This window comes from Rhopalosiphum maidis, chromosome 3, assembly GCF_003676215.2.
Source record: "Rhopalosiphum maidis isolate BTI-1 chromosome 3, ASM367621v3, whole genome shotgun sequence".
NCBI lineage: Eukaryota > Metazoa > Arthropoda > Insecta > Hemiptera > Aphididae > Rhopalosiphum > Rhopalosiphum maidis.
This window is the reverse complement of record NC_040879.1, coordinates 29,236,307-29,258,516: the sequence shown is the minus strand read 5'-3', so window position 1 is coordinate 29,258,516 and position 22,210 is coordinate 29,236,307. Positions and strand designations below refer to the sequence as shown.

The 22,210-nt window shown below is 25.9% G+C and overlaps 1 protein-coding gene across 2 annotated transcripts in view; it reads left to right on the top strand.

The window, feature by feature from the left end:
* The window catches only part of LOC113558469 (cell wall protein IFF6), a 131,258-nt gene that overhangs the window by 99,924 nt on the left and 9,124 nt on the right, over window positions 1-22,210 (top strand). For both annotated transcript variants that reach the window (XM_026963928.1, XM_026963929.1), the window contains exons 3-4: window positions 4,869-5,629; window positions 10,733-10,946. In XM_026963928.1, the coding sequence (XP_026819729.1) occupies window positions 4,869-5,629; window positions 10,733-10,946 (975 nt within the window). The remainder of the gene's footprint in view (window positions 1-4,868; window positions 5,630-10,732; window positions 10,947-22,210) is intronic.

The following is a 22,210-nucleotide window of genomic DNA, read 5'->3' as shown; positions in this document are numbered from 1 at the left end:
TGCATATTTGATAAATTTTTTATTACGTAAAAGTCTATGCTCTACTTATCAATATCACGTCATAATACGATTCAACGAAAAAAAAATTGAATTTAAAAAAAATTCTATTTTTAATGTATGCAGTATTCAATGTTATACAGCATGTATGTATACAAGGTAAATACAATAATTATTAATATAGATACTCCATATTATATTAATTAAAAAATAATAATTTAAATTGATAATTATAAAATATTTCATACTTAAGAAATACTTTTTACACAACGTGACTAAATGAATGTAAAAAAAATTAAGCGATCAGTGACAAGTTAATACACTATTTGAATTTGATTTAATACATTTTATTTCATTTTTGATAATTTTTTTTTATTAAATTACGTTCTCGCAATTTTCGTCGTAAAAATACCAAAAATAAACAACGAGACGACGAAGTGACCAAAATATGAGTACATGATATTCGTTCCTTATCTTGGTTGTTAAATTTCAGGGATTGTTCTTAGAGATAGGTATCAGAAAAAATGTAGATAATAGATTGAACCATATTAAAAAAAAACTCACTATGTCTTTCCATCACACTTTTGCCCATCTTGACTAAATTGGTAGCTAAATAATTAAATTCATCACGATTCATGATTATTGTATAAAACAATTGTGTATATAATATTATGTATAATATTTTAACTAAAATCGAAATTATTTTACATTATCTTATTATTCGTATTACTTGTCTATGTATATTTTACTTTTTACTTTCTATTTCTGTCTCAACTGTCAGTCACAATTTAGAGATTATACTAAACAAATTACAAAGAAAATTATGTTTTAGATATACGCTAAAACATTAGTAAGTTATATTTTTTAATAATAAAATTAATAGATCTTTAAATATAAAAGTTCCCAATTTATTTGTTGTATAATTAAAACTAAATTATTTTAGTTAGTTAGAAATTTAAAATATGGATAATAAAGTAAAATATGAAAGGTTTGTAATAAATTTAAAAAAAAAATAATAGAATTTTGGGATTTCAATTATATCTAAAATAAATATCTCTAAAACTAAATAATATATTTTAATGAACACTTTAATAAATTTGATTAAAAATAATAAGAGTTACTCAATTTATTTTTCAAATACACTACCTAATTTCATGTTTTGTTTTCAAATCAAAAATAAAATGTTTTAAATTTAGAGTTAGATTTTAAATATTAATAAATATTTTTAATTTAACTAAATTCAAAAAAGAGAATATGTGTACATTTTTGGAAGTGGTAGGCCTTTAGTCTTTTCGACTCATATAATTAATGGAATAAAATAGTCTAGTATCAAAATGAATCCAATAAGCAATGTTAAAAATCCAAAGTTTGATTAAAATTAAAGTAATAAAAATGCTTTATCTAGTTCTGGATTATATATTATTACAATTAGTTTAATAATAAATTATTATTTCTTAGATTATTCAAATTAAATCAATCCAGTTATATAGAAAAAAATTCTCAATTTTTAGTACACAATAGTCAATAATTTATTATAATTTATAATATTCTGTTTTTATTTAAAGACTATCTTTTTATAAGCTAGCCTTTAAATAAAAACAGAATATTATACAACCTTTATATATATGATAAATACATACAATTTTTATTGTTAAATCTACATTTTTATGTACAATAGGTATATATATATATATAGATAATATTATAATGTATAATAGCAACAATAATGCATTAGTTTAATATTATATATATATATCAAGTAGAGAAATAAATAGTATCATTCTGAATAGGATATACTTACATATTCATATATGTATGTACGTGTGATATACATCTATACATAATAAATATATTTATTTTCTACTTATAAGTGAGTGGAATCAATTATTTATAGAAGTCGTAACCCGTTTAAACATTTGGTTACTAAACATTAGGGATTTCGTGTAATGCAAAAGCTAAAATAATAGGGGCTGTGGTGCAAGTATATTATTGAAGTATTTTTTATTTACTAGGTTAGGTTAAACAGGTTAGGTCTCTGTAAATTGTGTCATTGAAGGCATGCAAAATAACTCAAGGCACCAAATGTAATATTTTTTTTATTGAATTTTTTATACAGTTTAAGTATTGGACGTTTACCATACTTTACTTATAGTTATTACAATTTTACTTTTTTTTTATACGATAGTGTAACATACTACCCTCGTATAGAGTTTGAGGATCAACTGAATCAGGTGCATATATTCAATAACCTATTAATAATGGATGTTATTTTCGTTGTTATTGAAACCTGACATGTTTATACTATACATTTATATTTATTAAATAACCTCGATATATTCTTGCAAAGTATATAAACATTTACCTTGTAAGAATTGTATTATGTAATCAATAGTTTATCATTAATGCAATATCATCAATGAAGAAATAAGTTATTATTAATTTAAGTGGACGATAGATGACAAATTAATTCCCAATTAAATTTTAATTGATAAATGTATTATAAAATAATGTATGACTTTACTATGTAAATACTTAAATTTTTCAACCATAAACATTTTTGTTTTTCAATTATTAAAATTATTTATCATAATTTTTAGTATTTAAGTTAATAATTTCAAAGATGTCATACATCTACTTTATCAGTATATTCAGCTTAGATATTAAGAAATTAGTATTAAGTCCGCTTAACCTTACTACATAAAAAACTCATTTTTAAAATATTTTAGCGTAAAGTTTTAAAGGTGTTGACAGTATAATCAGTGCAATAATTAAAGTAAAAAATTAATAAATTTATATTAAAAACATTGTACATTATGTCATATCTGTAGAATACGATGAGATTTAAATTAATATAATGATCATCAAGTGTATCAGATGAATGGACTGAGGTATTTTATTATAAACCATGCAACTAAAATTTGATGTATTACATATTATCATGTGCATAGGAGTATATTATTTATATCATTGTGTACTACTACTCGTTAGTCACAGGTGAAAACTTTCTCACGACTAAATACAATTACGCACGCTTTAGCAACCACATCACTAATCAAGTATGCCTTTAAATAAAGCATACAATAACATCTGTCATCAATTTCATAATTTTATAAAAATATATGAATACATATTACGAGTTTTAATACTATTTTTTTTGTTTCAGTCAAATATAGTATCATGCGGTAATAATAATTTTACTACAGGTCATTTGTAAATAAACACTTACAAATATGATTAAAATATCAACATTATCGAAACAGATTAAAATTGGAACATTTTTAATATTAATTTGCGTAAATGATAAAAAGTATTTATATTAAATGTAATATCAGTAAATGTATAATATAATTGTGTAGTATAAAGTTAATGGATATTTTTATTTATTTAATTAGTTTTGTCTAATTGACTTTAAATGAGGTTAAAAAATGCAATAAACTCGTAAATATTATATGCATTTCAAACCCAGATTTTCTATAGTTAACATTAATTAAAAATGCGTTATTTATAGTTATTAAAGTAATAGCTGGTAAAACTAATACAAAATCTGAATAAAAGTATATTTGAATAAAGTAAATACGAGTATTACGTTTACAGACTATGTATGAAAATATCAATAGAATTGGGCTAAACATTGCTTGGAAATAATTTAATCTCATGATAACATGTCTCTCAATGTGATACAGTATTAAGTTTATAAACATATAACATAATATGTATATCATGGTAATGATACATAAAAAAAAATGTGAATAAAGTCAATGCGGATATGGATGAATTCTATTTGTGTAAAAAAAATAAATTATTGTGGGATAAAATCTACCGTATTGAAAAAAGCTAGTAATAAAAATTTACAACGATAAAAAACGAGAATTTTAAGATTAAGTTCTTATTTATAATTGTTTTCATTTTATAACCAAACTGTCTGTACATTATAATATTATAAACACTTAATTAAATATGTACACATATATCGTTACTATTCGATAATATTTATCGAAAGGGTCGATTTGAACAAGATTTCAAACCACAAGCTAACAACTGAAGGGCTAGAGCATCGTGGATTTTTTAATTAGTTAAGAACGTATTACATGTATTATTATTGAAATAAATAGGATCATAAGGATCATATACAAATTGTAGCGAAATATCACGTAGAAAATAAAATGAGATAATATACATTGAAAAAAAATTAAGTTAATGCCGATAAAGCCAAACAGGTGTAAACCGAGACAGACAAAACAGTGAAATGGAGATAATAAAATTAAAATGAGAAGGCGAGACAAAAAAAAACCGTCCCGTAAGACTACGGTTTTGGTTGTTGAAACGAAACAGATCAAACGCTAGACTGTATCGTTTACAATGTTTACAAAGTTTACTTCAACGTTTAGCAAACAAACATCCCGAATTTCTCCGTTATCAAACGTTTCCAACGTTTACCGCTATCGAATTTCCGCTAGGATTATTAATATTTACCGTTTATATATAGATATAACAATAAAAAAAAATATGAATATTATCAATGTTTTACTTGCTATTCGAAAGTATAACATATTTTTAAGGAAAAATGACGTGTGCGGAAATTAACTTTATGTTAGTGCCGAGAAATCCAATCCATATAAAATATTGAAATCTATAAGAATTAATGATATTTTTTACAATAGTTTTTTGTTTCCAGTACCAATTAAAATAGTGCCTAGATAATATTATATTATGAGGTAATAGTAATTAGCGATGACTTTAATGTTTGAATTGAATGAATTAGTAGACATCAAACATGTTTTTTTCTATAATTTTTTCAGCTGAAAATTTGAACACGTTTATGTGATAGTTTTGATGATTTATTATTGATTACTATTGTTCTTTTTTTACAGGTCTCCCTTCCCGGGATCCAATACCATCGAATACATCAAGATCTGAAGGGACTGATGATAGACAGCATGGTGTTCTTCGAGGATCATCATTACCGAATGATAACAGCAGTGCAGAATATTCGTCGAAACCTGACAAACGGAACGACGGCAAAAGGGCTGTAATGATACCGGTCGCAATCGAATCTACGATGGTAGTACCAGAAGTAAAACACAAATCTGATCCATTCAGAAAATCAGACACGAATGACAAACCAGATGAAACTCCCCAAATTGATGTAGTAATTAAATCAGAAAAAAACGATGAATCAGACACGAGTGAAAAACAGAATGTAAACAATACACCTGACCAGAACAAAGAGTCTGAGAACGACGTTCAATCAGACGTGAAAGCCAAAAAAGATTTAGAAAACATACCAGAAATAGATCAAAAAAATGAACACCGCGTCGAAGAGGTGAATGATGGAGGTGCCGACGAGATTAATGCCAACGATTCAAAAGATCAGGTGCCGGAATTGGATACTGAGTACCGTTTGACGATGATACATAGCGTGCGTGAGGCTGTGAACAAGATATGCGAACAGGCCGTGGAGAGGACTGCAGCCATAGTCAAAAACAGAGGTATAAACAAGCGTAATAGCAACTCCTCCTTGATAGGCTCGTTCAAAGATCGGGATGCTGACAATTCGGAAACAGCCGATAACGCAAGTAGTGAATTCTCACTACCACCGCCACCGCCGCTTCAACAAAATCTGTTAGACTCGGTAAGTCGTACGAACGCGTTACATGAAAATATTAATTAATATTTATTTAATAACGAAATCGATATGATATGGTAAATGGCGTATAACTATATAATTTAAATTGAAAAACAAAATGTTTATTTGTCGAGTATAGTGTGAATTCGACTGTACGGTACTGCAGTGGGAGTGGTTTTATAGCAAATTATTATGATATAGTAATGATGTTGAATATGATGATTATAATGCGTGTAGCATTAGCGTTAGGTTACTTCGAGTAATTAAAGTAAAAAAATAAGTAGACAGTATTTGAGTATGCGTTGGATAGAAAGAAATAGAGAAGTAAAGAGAGAGATACTCAAATTGAGCGATATGCGATTATGAATGGAAGAGAAAAATTTCAGTTTTAATACTTAAACTATGATAATATGTGTTTATATGTGTTCTCTGGAAAACTACGAGAATCTGTATGTGAAATAATATTATTTTTTCAGTTTCATTGATAATAACAATTATATTCATTATTACAAAATGCTTTTTAGTTATTACATTTTCCAATTTTTGTGTCACATAATTTGACTATTTTTTTTTTTTTTTTTTTTTATTAACAGTGTTAATGTTTATACATATTTATATAATATTGGTCAGTAAAATATATGAAATACGGATAAAAAATTAAATTTACATAGAAATGAAACAGAATTAATGTTACAAGTAACAAAGAAAATAATAAGAGGGAAAATTATTTTATAGACTTGAGTTCATTTTAAATTTATTTTCTTATAAATATTTATAAAATCAATAAATTAAATTGACTTAATTAAATTTATAATCAGCTTAAAATAATATATCCAATTAGTAAAATACATTAATTTTAATTTTCAATAATAGGTGTATTGTACACGAAATATAATTTACCATTTGAAAAGCATAAAACTCTGTCTTTAATTATTTATTTAGTACATTTAGTACATTGATACTTAGTTTTAATTTTTAACTTTTTGATGAATTATTCAATGTATTAGTTTAAACAATTAAAAATATTCCTTTCTCCGTTTTTCTAAACATGTTTTTAATTAATTTAATTCCATTTAGTTGGCTACAGATTAGATGAAAAATATTAATTTTTTTCGCAATCTGTTAAATTTATAATGCATGCACATTGCACATTTAAATCTAGACATTTTTATTTAAAATAACGTTAATATTTTTTTAGAAAATAAATACAATCACTATATTGTAATATTAGACTTGAATAATAAATAAACAATTTTGAGTCAATAAGTTTCCAATAAGGGTACATAAATTGTGTGTATTCCGAAGAAGTGTTATTTTGAAAACTAGACCATAATATTATTGTGAACTCATAATAGTTTCAGAAGAAATACCCACCCTTGTTTTCTTTTATTAGTGTAAGTTTATAGAAACATTCTTGGAAATCGTCTCTTTTATAACAATATTACGTCCTGTACGACAATAATGACTTTTTTTAAAAAAAAAAACAACTTTTGAATAAAACATTTTAGATTAATGTCATAATTCCTATTCCTTCAATATTATAATTTCGATACAATAATCTATTCAATTCATCTTACTTCGAATAATCAACAGAAATATTTAGTATAAATTAATTGTTATGACTTTGCTTACTTACATTTGTATATAACGATTTAGTTTTTCTTATAAAATTAGTAGAGACCTACTCAAGTTACTCATCGGTAATTTCGATTAATAAAAATGACAATTTAGTGAAAACTAAGATGACTAAAAACCATATAATACGTTGAATTGAATCGTTAAATTATTATTTTGATTGCTCATCATTGAATAACTGTAATGGATGTGTTAAATTTGAATTCAATATTAAAACGTTAAATTATTTTCATTTGCATATATATTACATAAAAAATATTATCAGTGGATATCGGATGTCAACAGCCTCTATTTCTAAGCTTGTTTTATAATAAATTAATATTATTAATAGCTATTAATTTGGTTAATACTGAATACGGTATATCAAACTAGTTATAGCAATTATAATGTAATAAGTAATACGTAGTAGTGGTATGTTTCAAATACATAAACTATTGAATGAATTACTATAAATTAATTAAAACCGTAGAGGCTAAATTAAAATTTGCACCTACAACAATAAAATTTCATAAAAATTTAAACATCAAATATTTATAAATATAAAAATTGTGTTTTTTCGGTATGTTTAGAATGATATATATTGTAAAACTAGTAGGTAATTATTATACTTTCTTACTTTTTGGTTTGAATAACATAACTAAAAAATTTTACAAAATAAAATTGAAATCGCCTATAAATAGCTTGAAAACAGTCTAGATATATTGAAAATATTGTCTTGTCAAGTAGCCGTGTACCATTTGCCCATAATTCAATTTTGATTTTTAACTTTTTTGTAAGACGATAGGAGTCGTTCGATTTTTGGATTAAGCATAATTTACGCATTGTCTGTTAACTTAAAAAATATATTAATAGGATATATAACATTTTAATAAATTTAAGAAGTTCAAGAAGACCAAATAAATGTTAAAACTACGTCATGTTCATAAAATTTAGATATGATACATAAACTTTAAGAACAATACAAGTGCCTATTATTTAACGTTATTAATTTTATAACTTTATAAAAAATAAAAATTGTTTTTATATAAAATTCCTTTTATTTTCTATGCAGAACGTTGAATATTTTGATTTTAAAATTATGTGTTTTTTAAAAAATGTATATACACAATATAATTGTTATATAATAGAATAAAATGGTGTGGCCACATTGGTCAACTTTGGTGATATTTTTTTGTATTAAATTAAATAACTGTTCTTCATGGAATATTTTCAATACTTTTTAAAATAACGAAATAAAGGTAGGGAAGTGGGTACGTTTTGCAATACAATTAAGTGTCAAGTGAGTTGCTATTATGGGCGTGTTAAATTTTAATTCAATAATATGTCATTGTATACGAAAAACGATTCTGAGCGGAGGTGGCCCGTCAGAATAAATTATAAACTATATTTCATGGTATGTTTTTTTGATACACATAGGTAGGTATCAAAATAATTTATTTTTGTATTTATATTATGGTAGGCTGATATAATTATTGTATATATTTATTTGTATAAATAATTTTTAATGACATTAAAAAAAAAAAAAAAAAAAAAAAAAAAAAATGGAAATTGGAAATTTGGAATACCTATAAATAGCATGCATAAAATGAGTTAAAAACATTTTGATAATTTATTAATTTATTATATAATAAAAATGAAAATATAAACATTCAATGTCAAATAAATTTAAATAATTATGCAAAATTAATTTGCTTTTCCAATAAATATTTTATTTATACTAATATTTGTAGTTCAGATTTTGTAAAATTCATCAAAATTGTGAAAAATATGTATATGCAATAATAAATTATTAAATTTAAATTTAAAACGTCCAATATAGTAACTTACTTAATGACGAGATATACTTGACACTTATATACTGCAAATCAAGGTGACCTACTGCACTCTCATTTTGTTCCTATAATTATTTTTAAAAATACCAGTGAGATCCAAATTAAAATTTAAAATTTGAAAATTAAATTTTAATTGGTTCTGAATGAGGATAACTTATGCTAAAATATATTAACAAATACATAAATTATAACCATTAAAATATTCAACGCTCTATTTTGAATCTAAAATCAATTACATTTTTATTTAGTCATCAAAAGTAATCATGGTCATAAAATAATTGAAAAAAATTAATAATTTATTCAAAACTTAAATATCAATATATTACTACAATACAGAAAATATTATATATTTATATTTGCCGAGTGTCAAATAATAAACAAAAGAAAATAGGAATTAATTTTAAAATAAAAATTGTATATGATTTGGTAAAAATGAAGTTTCATAATTTATTAAGTAAAACATTTAAGGACATAAATTAAGCAGATATAATAGTAGTTTCAAATAAAATTCACTATAATATAGCTATATTTAACCGTTGGTGTTAAATTATTTGGCACTTTAAGACCATTTATGCTTCATTACCAGAAATATTCACCATAAGGCACACGTCACTAAAGGATGATTGAACTACCAGAGTCAAGTCATTTAACCTTTATCGTGGTATTACTCATAATACATTGATCCATTAATAAAATTACTGTTATACAATAAGCCTCTAGAACGTTTAAAAACTTATAAAGTAAAAATAGACTAAAATCAAATTAAATGTTTAAAAATACTAAATATTAAAATGTTTTTAATATTACCGTATTTTTAGGATAAGAGTACTAAATTATAATATTTCTTTACAGATAAAAAATATTCCATGAAAAAAATGATCAATCACAATAACTGTATATTAATATATACTTGAATACGGTTAGGTAAAAATAAAATATTGTAAGATACAACTGATTGATGGTCGTATGCTATTATTCAAAGTTATTAAATTAAATTTAAAATTGTATTTTGTAATTGAAGTTGAACAAAGAAATTGTTATCACTTATCAATCAACATTATGTGAAAATATGTACACAGAATTAATTGAAAGAACATATTAAAATTTATTTTTATTTTTTATTATGTATTATGTGATAAAATATGTTTTGTGAATTTTAGATTTTAGCTTTTATGAATTATATTTCTAAAACAAAAACTATGATAATAATAATAATATGATACTTATTATTACTTACCTGTGCTATTCAACGTTAATCAGAAGTATCGTGTAGTTAATTGAATAAAAATGTCAAATAACGTTTTTCGAGTCACACATTACATAACTTAACTATAAACAGTGTTAAAATGTTTCTACACGTCATTCACATTCTATTATAACGCTTTATTAATCTACAGTATATGTGCTTATTTCTTTATTCAAAATTATATAAATAAATGGAATTACGAATATTATAAATATCCTTGGCAATTATTCAGTTATATATTTATTTTTATTAAAAAGTGTATTTTCTATTTAATTTGAAAATATAATATTATTGAGCATATTATTATGTATTATATACGTAATATTTGAACACTGTATAATATGTGTTTTAATCATTTTGTCCTTGTTACCAATAATATAACAGAGCGTGTTACAGGGTTCAACAGGTCAAGAATGGCCACCACCTCCGACGCTTTCTGAAGCGGAAGAAGAGCGGACTATAGCACCTGGCGGATATTCTTTTGATTTACCGGATCCACCAACAGAAATGGATCAGATGGATTCAGAGACAGACAAACTAGATATTTCTGACGAGGAAATGAGAGCTACTGGCTTACCCTCAGACGACGAAGATAATACGTCAGAAGCTGGTAGGTATACGGTTCTGCAAAGAAAAATGTAGCAATTAACAAAAAAAGAAAATATTAGTATAAAAAAATAAAAAATTTTGTGAAATTATATGATAGATGTTATACATACTTATTTTTTTAGAGTAGTTAACTATAGTAGAGGAACGTAGACAATTAAAAATCTGTTATTTGTTTTGTGTTTTTAAATTATATTATTTATGGAATGTTTTCTAGTTCATTTTTTTTTTTTAATTTTTATTTAGATTATCCTTGCCATGTTTTATATGATTTGCATTATAATTAGCGTATGATTGTATTCTAAAAAAAGATACTTTTATATTCAAAAAATATAGCATATATTTATTTACAAGAGTAATAGAATTTGCGGCTTTAACGTTTAACTATTTATTTGAATAATTATTTCACAGGATTAAAGCTTTTATAAATAATCAATTTGATAAATTAGAGGTTCCACAGACTATAATACACAAAAATCCACACGTTGCTATGTGGAAAACCACATGCTACTAGAGTATACGGAAAACAGTATGTTTTTTGTAATTAATAATGTTCGTGGTAGATATAATGATCATTTATAACTCGGATAATAGATTAATTAATTTTTACATCCTACTACTATTATCTCGAATCATGGATAATCAAGTACATACATCTCACACTACTTTAAAAGTAAAACTAAATGTGACATTTATTGTCGTTAGAAAAATGTAAATATAAACACATTCGATTGTTCGTGTCAGTCAATATTGTGTAGGTAACAGTGATATGCAGACAAAAATTAATCAGCAAAGACATATCGACTGTTGGGAGAAGGTTTACCATAGAAGAAAATTTACTATAGAATTATTGTTTACACGGATTGTTCTTAACAAATTTCTAGAAATAATGGACGTTATTGTAAGTGATAGTTAAATATACCGTGTATGTTTCCAATAACATTATTTGATTTAAATTCGCATTGAGCTCTTAATAATAAAAAAGAGATGGTAATAAAGTAGGTATGTTATAAGATAATTTAAATTTATTCTTAGCCGCTTTTATTTCAGGAATAGTATACATGTAAGCTTTTGAGAATACCAGAGAGAAAGATTGAATAAAAAATAAATTTTAGCATAAATCTAAGAATGAATAGAAGAAGAGCATCGAAAATGGTATTTTCAGCTGTCTCAAGTCAATATTTTGAATGATATAAAAACAATCTAGAAAGCCAATAAATGCTCGTATACCATTTTCGTCAGTTTTTCGAAAACAAAAGAACTTTGGGACATTGAACGTAATTTTGAGCAGACTGGTAAATACTATTAGAATATCCAGTGCAGTATGATATTTATTTAAAGTAATTAGAAGTTATAAATATTATTTAACTTCAAACCTGAACTTATCACAAATTATTAATTCTAATAAGAAAATTAATATAGCGTTTTTCCGATAAAAGTGATTTAATACAAACGTTACCGGTATACGTACAGTGTTAGATATAAAATATTAAGCCGTTAATGACTTATCCCAGGATATCAGATATTTTGTATACATTTTAAACACCAAAAAATATATAATTAGGTCCAGGATAATAGTTGATAAGATTATTAACAGATTATACATAGGTTTTATAAATTTCAAGGCGGAGCTATTCTGTGAACACCACCAGTTATAAATCCAAAAGACGCCATATAAAGTTATATTGCTTATTTTTACTTCCGTATTAGTTTGCTATTAGATATGTACTTCAATGTTGAATGCTTTTATTCATTAGTGATATTTGGTAGTTAGTGATTGATCTGTTATAGATACAACCGAAACGTCAACAACGTTAAAAAATTATCAAAATTATCGATCCTAGCTCACGACAATCAATAACAATCGAGTTAATATGATTTTTTATACTGACAGGGCTAAATATATAGTAGCACAATCAGTAATAAATATTTTTTTAAAAAAAATAAAAGAATTAATGAATAATATATTCTCTTTAAAATGTTGCATCATTCATATATTTTTTAATATTTCGTCTAAATGTATGATTGTATATTTTTATGGCGCCAACTGTTATGTCATATGTTTATATATTTTAAAGAATTTGCTATTATTACTTATTTAAATTTTAATCGAGGACCCGTGGAAAATTTCCCAATTAGTATATCAGATGTTAAAATGTATACACCACAGTAATTTTTTTATTGTGATATCTCAACACTATTATTATTATCATTGCAATATTATGCACATATAAATAATACTTCCACGTTTGTTACGTATGAAAATATTTTTTAGCGAGCTTAAACAAAAACAATAAGGATTTTGCAGTATGCATCAGAGAAAAATAATAAAATTGAACTAAATTAATGTTTTTGTAGGTAACATATTTTTTTAATGTAAAAATATAGTAAAACATTGTTCATTTTTTTTATCGGCCAAATGCATTATTCAAATTAAACTGTGTAGGTACATTATAATTTAATAAAAATCGATAATCTTGTAGATTTATTTTACAACAGTGAACTAAAATAAAACTATACATATAACAATACATTAAATAACTAAAAATCACTTATTTTGGAAATGGGTCATATAATATTTATTTTTTTTTAATAATTGATATTAATATTTTTAAGACATTATTTTATTATTTTATTTATATTTTCAATTTATGGTGCATTAAATGGTGATCATATTAAATTAAATGTAAAGATTTTAAATTCTTCGGAAGTGACTACTGATAAATGTTTTAAAATTATAATAATCAAGACTATTTAAGATTGATAAATACATATTTTATAGTTCTATGAATATTGAATTTATATGTTTCATATTAATTTATTACAATTTATTTTTTTACGACCCAAATGCTGCATCTCTACCGCATATATATACACATATTTATGTATATTAATATATTAAACACCTACTGAATTTTTAATTTATATTATTTTAATCATTTGGATGTTCTCATATTATGATGTTAACATTATAATAACAGACGGAACGGATTAATATTATTTAAATTTACGTCGTTATTTATAACTATGGGTATGAGTGTTTTTATGTGCATTTAATATCAAGTGTACGGCCCTTTATTTCGACGGAGCTCAGTATAACACGTTCATTTTGATTTTTACTTAATTTTTACGATTTTTCTGAAATCGAGATTTTTTTTTAAACTTATTCAAGTAAAAACTATCATAATAAGGTGCGTTTCATAGCCGCATAGACATAAAGAATATAATTTGACGTGACAAAAATATGTGCCTGCAAAGTCATACTAAAATGCAGCCACGACATAAAATGTGAAACTATGCATTTATATTTCTATACGTTCTACACTAAAGAAATATGGCATTACTAAAATGGGTGAATATATTTGAGTATACGGAAAGGCTGACATTCGATCGATATGGTTTCTGGCCTATACGGAACGTGTAAAGATCCATTATCTAATAAATTATGAAGAATAAAAACCACACGCCCCGTTTTATCTGTTTGATTTATGTGATTTGGAGATAGAAACAAAAATAAAATAAATATATTTTTTTATAGATATATACACTTAGAATCAGTTCAACATATTTTCCAATACAATATAATCACACATTGTGTGAATATAATATTTTAACATTATGATATATCACGGCGAATAAAGATACCAAGTAAATACATTAATTTGATCTGCAAACGTAATTACGACGGTCGATAATCAAATTTATCATTATTATAATTAATACTATATAAACACCAATTAGCTGTATGATGTATATATATATATAATAAATTATAACGGTTTGTACTTAAGACTATTTGAACATTTTCGTAATTTTTCGCTTTGAATTCGTTCTGAATTTATATTATAATTAGTATACCCTTAAAGGTATAGGTATTTTTATAACTGTAATTTTCTGTGACAATCGTTAGAAAGATATAAGTGTTGACTTAAAACGTGGAAAGTAAATGGAAATTTAAATCGAATCATCGTGTACCAGAGTAAGGGAATACAATGATGACAATAACGACAAACGTGTAATTTTAAACCTAGCAGCCTACGTTATGTGTCAAAACGCATTGATTTGATTTTAGTAAAATATAAAGAGATACTGTGTTGTACACGAGCGAAGTCGGTTTGGGCAGCCAGAGGTTTCTATAACCAGTACCGTGGTATACGCAGTAAAGTCGTACGATCGCATTTGACTTCACTCTAAATGGCAAATCTAAAAAGCTCAAACACACACACACACACACTCACACACATACGTCTTATGAGTGTTGTTTTTATTAAATTTCATTTTAGTCGTTCATCGATATCGCTCGTCATCGTTTTTGGCACACTGCGCGTGCACGTATGTGTGTCTTCGGTGTTTTACACGTGCACGTTTAGCGCGCCACCGCATCACGGACAGACGAACTAAACATCTCTTCAAAGCTCGTCTCCAGCGTGTTTACGTTCCATTAAATTTCCTTCTCATCATTACATTGTTTATGTTTCCCCCCCCCCCCGTTCACACATTGCGTGCGTCTGACCAATCATTTCAAATTTTTTTTTCGTCTTCTACATAGCGCGCGATTTTAAATTGATCCTTTTTAAAAACTATTGACCCGGCTCGCGTCTAGAGTCAATTGATCGTTTGTCGTCGCATTACGATTGTATAATATTGTCGTCGTCGGGCACATAATATGCCGAGTTGTTTTAGCGCGAGACCACAGTCCAGTCTACTCGCACGCACGCACACAAACACACCAACACTTACACACTTAGCGTGTGTTTATATATATATATATATATATATATACATATATGTGCCACACGACCAATTGGAGTCTTCCATTGGACGGAGCTGATCGTTCCCGACGTTGTCTTCTCCTTGCGCGGACATACATCGTGCCGGACACCAAACGCCCGACTTCCAGACCGGCCCTAGACTATCAAGTAACGATATTTTGTATTCACGGGGAGCACGTTAATGAGCGCCCACGATATCTTATTTTTCGTAACAAAACTAATAACTTATAGAAACCGATTGCGGTAAGAGCATATTATTAAAATATATAATTATTAGTACACTAACGCGGTGGTAAATTTATGTGAATGTGGATTAAATGTGGAAGGTGATGGCAAAAAAAGGACCGGACAGTTGGGCCGAGGTTTGAAAAATAATACGCGTTGCCTTACCCGACGGCCCTCCTGCGGTGGTCTTTAAAAATTGGCTTTCTGTTTTTTTCTTTCTTTCTTGAAATATAAATAAATAGACCGAAAGTATTCTCGTGTTGACCCTCCGAGTGAAAAGTAAAAAAAAAACCATCACCAGCGGGCGCTATCAACGAGAGGCTTAAATAAATATTTAATTAGCTTTGCTGCGTTTTAAAAGATCATTATTAATATTAAATATTTATCCAGCCAGTGACTCGAGTGTTTCTCCCTTTGAATTATTTCGCATGGGAATATAATAATATATTTGAGAGACCGTCACCGACTCGTGGAGTGCATATATATATATATATTATTATATCGGCTTCGCGTGTTTTACAGAACTTTCCGGCCGCCACGTCCAGCAATAGCTGTCCAGTCCTTTTACTCATAAACTTAAAATGGATATGACCTTTTACATTAAATATATAAATAGCACATTAATCGCATTTTCCTCGTATAAAGACAAAATTAAAAGACGCAAAACAATAACCGATCTCGTTTTGTTTGTATGCACAGTTGTATAATAACACTTTTTTAACATAACAATATATACAAATTAATCCAATTTCATCAAAAGCAATTCATAATTAATTTTTAATTTAAGTCTTGGCATTTAATACTAAAATACTCATGTAAGAGCGGCATTTTCACTAACAATACATTTCAATATACCCTATATTAATTAAAATTTGCTGAACGTCGAGTTATCAGAATCTATTGATATTTACAATTGTGACGTGGTAGGTATTTATAAATGACAGATGTGCTTGTAATATAGTTAAGCAATATAGAAAAACTAAATCATGTAAATATCATCTCGTTTTGTATATTATTATTAATTACCTATATTTAAATATTTAGTACACAGAACGTATCGTTCTGTTTTTTTTTTTTTTTTTACAACGTTGATCACAGTATTTCATGCACTTGTTGTTGGCGTTTTATTAGTTTATGTCGGCTCTATGTTGGTTGATATTTTTAATTAAAAATAAAGCCATGTACGATTATGGTTATATTAACTAAAAATAACTAAAACCATAATATCGCACATTTAAAACCATCACATCAACTAATTATCTAATGTATTTCATTACTCTGGGAATGAAATAAATAATAAAACTACGGTATACATTAATATATAATATATATTATACATTACAAAGAGTGACTGAGCATAGAAAAACAAAGGAAGGTATACAATTTATATAAAAAAATAAGTACAACGATTTTACAAATGTATTGAAAGTGTGTTAAAGTTTCACTTTAACTCGATAACGTGGTGTTTGGAAGGTGGATCTATAAATTCGTCGTTATTAATTGTATAGCCGCCGGGAGCAACCACCAAATTCAGTTAGTAAAATTACCCCTATAAATAATTAGTCTCAAACAATCCACCACCCCTTAAAATCGATATTTCTGCCACCATTGCAACTAATTACAATGGTTACAAACTCAATAATTGGATTTATGAAAATCTACTGATTTTGCTAGTCACCAGTGTACCGAGCTTAAGTTAAATCTGGCTTCATCACGTCTTGGCAAGCCCCCACATTGTTGTGTTCAACATGTTTCATTAATCAAATAATAACAGTATATGTAGTACACTATAGTACATTAAAGTTGTTCATCGACTACTATAGATGGTTAATTTTAACGAGTAATGAAAACTATAAACTAATCGAGTAAAACTATTTTAATCCTGGGCAGTAAAGTGTTAAAAATTGTAATGTGCCTACGTTGAAAGTTTAAAAATTTGACTTACTAATTGAACTTTGCCTTCGTAATCAATTAAAACAATAACAAATATGAACATTGGATTCTTTTTTTTAAAAACTATTTGATTGATTTATAATATACATGGTAATATTTACAGCACACACATATACTTAGCATTTTCGTTATCATTCATAGTATTATTTGAAACTGGAAATATGCACCGATCATAACATAGACATCATATAATTTTCAAAACATTTTGTTAAGTTAGTTTATTTGTATCACGAACCTATTCACGTTATTTAACGATACTTCAGTATGGTTTATTGAATAAAATGCAATGTTTTTTAACATACATTGATTCGCAGAACTCGGTATACACAAACAATGCAGTTCATTAATTTAGCTTGAAAAAAAAATAAAATACAATTAGTATGAAGATATTATACAATCAATTTTCATAAAATGGCAACGGTCTAATTATAATTACTTTTTGTTTACACTATATAATAAATAATATATGCCGACACCTACATAACAATATATTCGTATCATAATATGATATTTACTTTTTATTGAATAGTTTTGTGATCCCTTCGAAATGCTTCTATATTAATGACAAATAAAATAAAATAATTATTTCAGGGGATTGCTTAGTATTATTATTTATTAATCATGAACCTCAATCTCCAAAACATTATTTATTTTTAATTAATTCATAACTTAAATAAGAAAAAAATTAAGTTTATGTAGTTATAATTAATTACATTATAAAATAAAAAGTATATAAAGTCTGTATTATCGATTACAGATTAAATATTATACGAAAAATTAAAGTAAGTGATATTTTATAAACTAAAAGTGCAAAATGTATTAAAGTCTCTCTTGTACAATTTTAATTGATTTCTATAAGGTACCTACGTAATATATGCAGTCAAAATTATTTTATCTTCCAAGTTCCAACTAGTATCAATAGATATTTAAGAACCACGATGAAGGCTATCGCTTTATTTTGTGTTTTTTTTTTTATCTCTTGGCCATGTGAATTACCCGTTCCGTTGCCCATTCATTTCAAATGGACTAGTATCTTCAGTGACCTACCACAAAATATTTTTATTTCATCGTCAAATTTATAGTGTGGAAAATAAACAGACTTATTATATTCGATCTGTTTAATTATAGAATATATTAAAAGACGAATTTTAAAACCTATTTCATACATTATTATTGAGCCAATTAGCTACTCAATACGATTTCAATGAATAAAATAATTAATTGAACAAATATATTTTTAATAATAAAATAAGAATAGATACGAAAAATAGATCACTACGGTCATTAACTACAATCAGTTATATTATACTTGAGTTGTGCTAATATTTTTTCAGCCCCTCCCCCCCAAAAAAAAAAAATACAAATACAAATAATATTAATTATATTCATTATTGTACAATAGATCATAATAATTTTATTTTTATCTTTCCTTAATCATTTTTTGTACCTTAATAAGTCTGTTCAATCTAACGAAAATGTGGCCCTAAAAAAAATAACATATTTTTATTATTATTGTTATTATTTCTTCTATAATCACCTAATATCAATAATGATTTCATTTATCCTAAAGATTTTATTTTAAACTCACCTATACTTTGCCAATATTATTTTTCCATATCTAATTTATTTTTTTAAAGCAAGATTTGTACAGCCTTCTTCTAATAATGCATTTATTTCAGCTCCACTATCTATCTTAAAATGTATGTTTTTACAAGAAATTATGCATTAAATGTTTTATACCATTTAATTTTAATAGAAAATAACTTATGAACGAATTTCACAGAAAACATACTCTAACTTTTCTGTTATCGACTCTAATTTCTCGTGTTTTTCAATTGCATTTTTATCAATAAACTGTTTTTTATTCTTACACATTTCGACAAAATAATGATACCCATTACAATTCTTACAAAATATACCATATGCTAGACATTTGTTTACACATATTTTAAACTACGTTTATTACAATTTTGTCAAATTATCAAACACATTATTTGTTCTATTCAGTCAATAATTATTTTAATTACTATCTTTCAATTGTTTTTCGTTTGGTTCATTTTGTTCCCGTGAGTTATTTTGATCCCGAAATTTAGTTCTCCATTTTTGTATCCAACTTCATGGACTGTTTTATTTCATTCATCGATTCAAGTTAGTGTCCGTCTATTGCTTTCTGCACTTTCAACTGATTGACAATAGATGCTGTACCACTCTTTTCAACGCTACATTATCTCTTAATAATCTTGATTCTTGAATGAATTTCTTTAACAAATACCTCTAACACTCTTTGTGTTCTCAATATTTTATCTTTTACTTTACTAAAGTTGCACAAGTTACCTTTAGTTAGTTTTTAAGATTAGTTTACAATTCATAAAATTGTTTACGACTAAAGAAGTTTAAATTTTCAATAATTTAATTTATTTTCGAAATACAATATTCTTTTAAAATAATATGATTTTAATATTATGTCAATCAATTATTTTCCAGTCTTCTTGATTATGCTATACAGCGTCAAACCATTATGACCCATAAAATCCAATAATAATTTTAAACATATTTTTGTTTTTTATCTGAATACCTACATAAAATATTCATATAAACTAACTTCAAAATACAGATTATTGGGTCCATTAAATTCCAATGCCATCTTGATTTATCTGATCAATATTTAATATTTCATTACCGACTGCGTCACGTTATATTGTATAAGTGTGTATTTTTATTATACTTATTAGTACAGAGCATCAAATTATCAAACACACATTATATAAACATTAAAAAATATATCGTTAGGCGTTAGCACTAAAATCACAATTATTATACAATACAAGACATAACTCCGTTTTCGATACTTGGATAAGAAATTGATTTGATAAAATTCATGAAATTTGCAACTTATCATCCACGAAGGTCAGAAAATTATTCATGGCTTTAAATAAATTGACATTCAATAATTACAAGCAATGATCGTTAATAAAATATTATGATCAACATTTGGATCAATAAATTTTCATTAAAATTAAATTAAGGAAACGTCAGAAAAAATAAATGAATATTATTATTCTATTATAACTATTCAATAAATCAACCTAGATGTTTTATAAGTCTTATATCAGTTTATGACTAGTTGAATAATTATAAAATATTAATTAGTTTTTTATTAGCCACTTTCTATTTAGTGATGTTTATTTAATGAAAAATAATTATTATTTAATTCTGAGCTTAAAGTTTGTTGAATGAATTATTATTACCACACACCTTTAGCATCACTGTCTTGTATACATAAGTCGCTCGTTAACGTTTTATGTTATACAAAAATAAATTTGTATTTCGTCCAATGTTAATTTAAATTAACATTTAATTACTAATAAAACATCATTCAATTTTCTCATGTACCACGTCAATGATGATAGCACAAAATTGTGTATTTGTTCTGAACTAAGAAGTTTTAAATTCCAAGTAATTTTTAATCCAAAATTTAAAGTATACGGAAATGCATGTAATGAATTCTTTTTACTTTCGGCTTTATAAAAGACAATTATGAAACTTGAAATAATTATGCATACTTAATGGTTCAATATCTTAATTTACAAGAACGCTTTACACTTCAGCTATTGTTATAAACTTATAATCCATGTCTCAGCTTTATTAACTATTTAAAATTTGAACAACAACGCAAACATCAAATTCAATATATTATAATAAAACAAATATGCATAATTACAACAATAATTAGCTTTCATATTTTAAGAGGTATTCATCTTGTATCGCGTATCGATGGAATTGTTTAGTCACTCATTGAATTATGGTAAAATTAATTACTGTTGTTGAAATAATAAAAAAACGTTATAAATGTAACTACTGACTACACGCTTTGGACACGATTCATACACGATTATTATGTAATGTCGTCACGCATTTAATAAACACATTTAATCTTTGTCGCGCGAATATTTTCATAAAATAATCTGATATTTGCCAAAATAATATTAAACACGTTTAACACAGTATAATAATAATAATAATAACAATATAATAAGAAAAAAATATTAAGTTTACACAATATCCATTCCGTGAAGATTATGCGATTTTCGTTATTCGCCATAACGGCGGATCGCAATGTACAATCGACGATAAACAGGATAATCGAGTCCAGACATTTTTTTAATGACGATAAAGCAATGGTGAAAAGTGAGATTAGCTAGAATGAAAAATAATGAAGATCTCTGAAAACACGTGCGGTTTTTAGATTTTTCCGCAAGAGGTAGTGTGTGATTTTTGTCGAATAAACGGTCGGTAGGTATAGCGAATCATCGCCCTA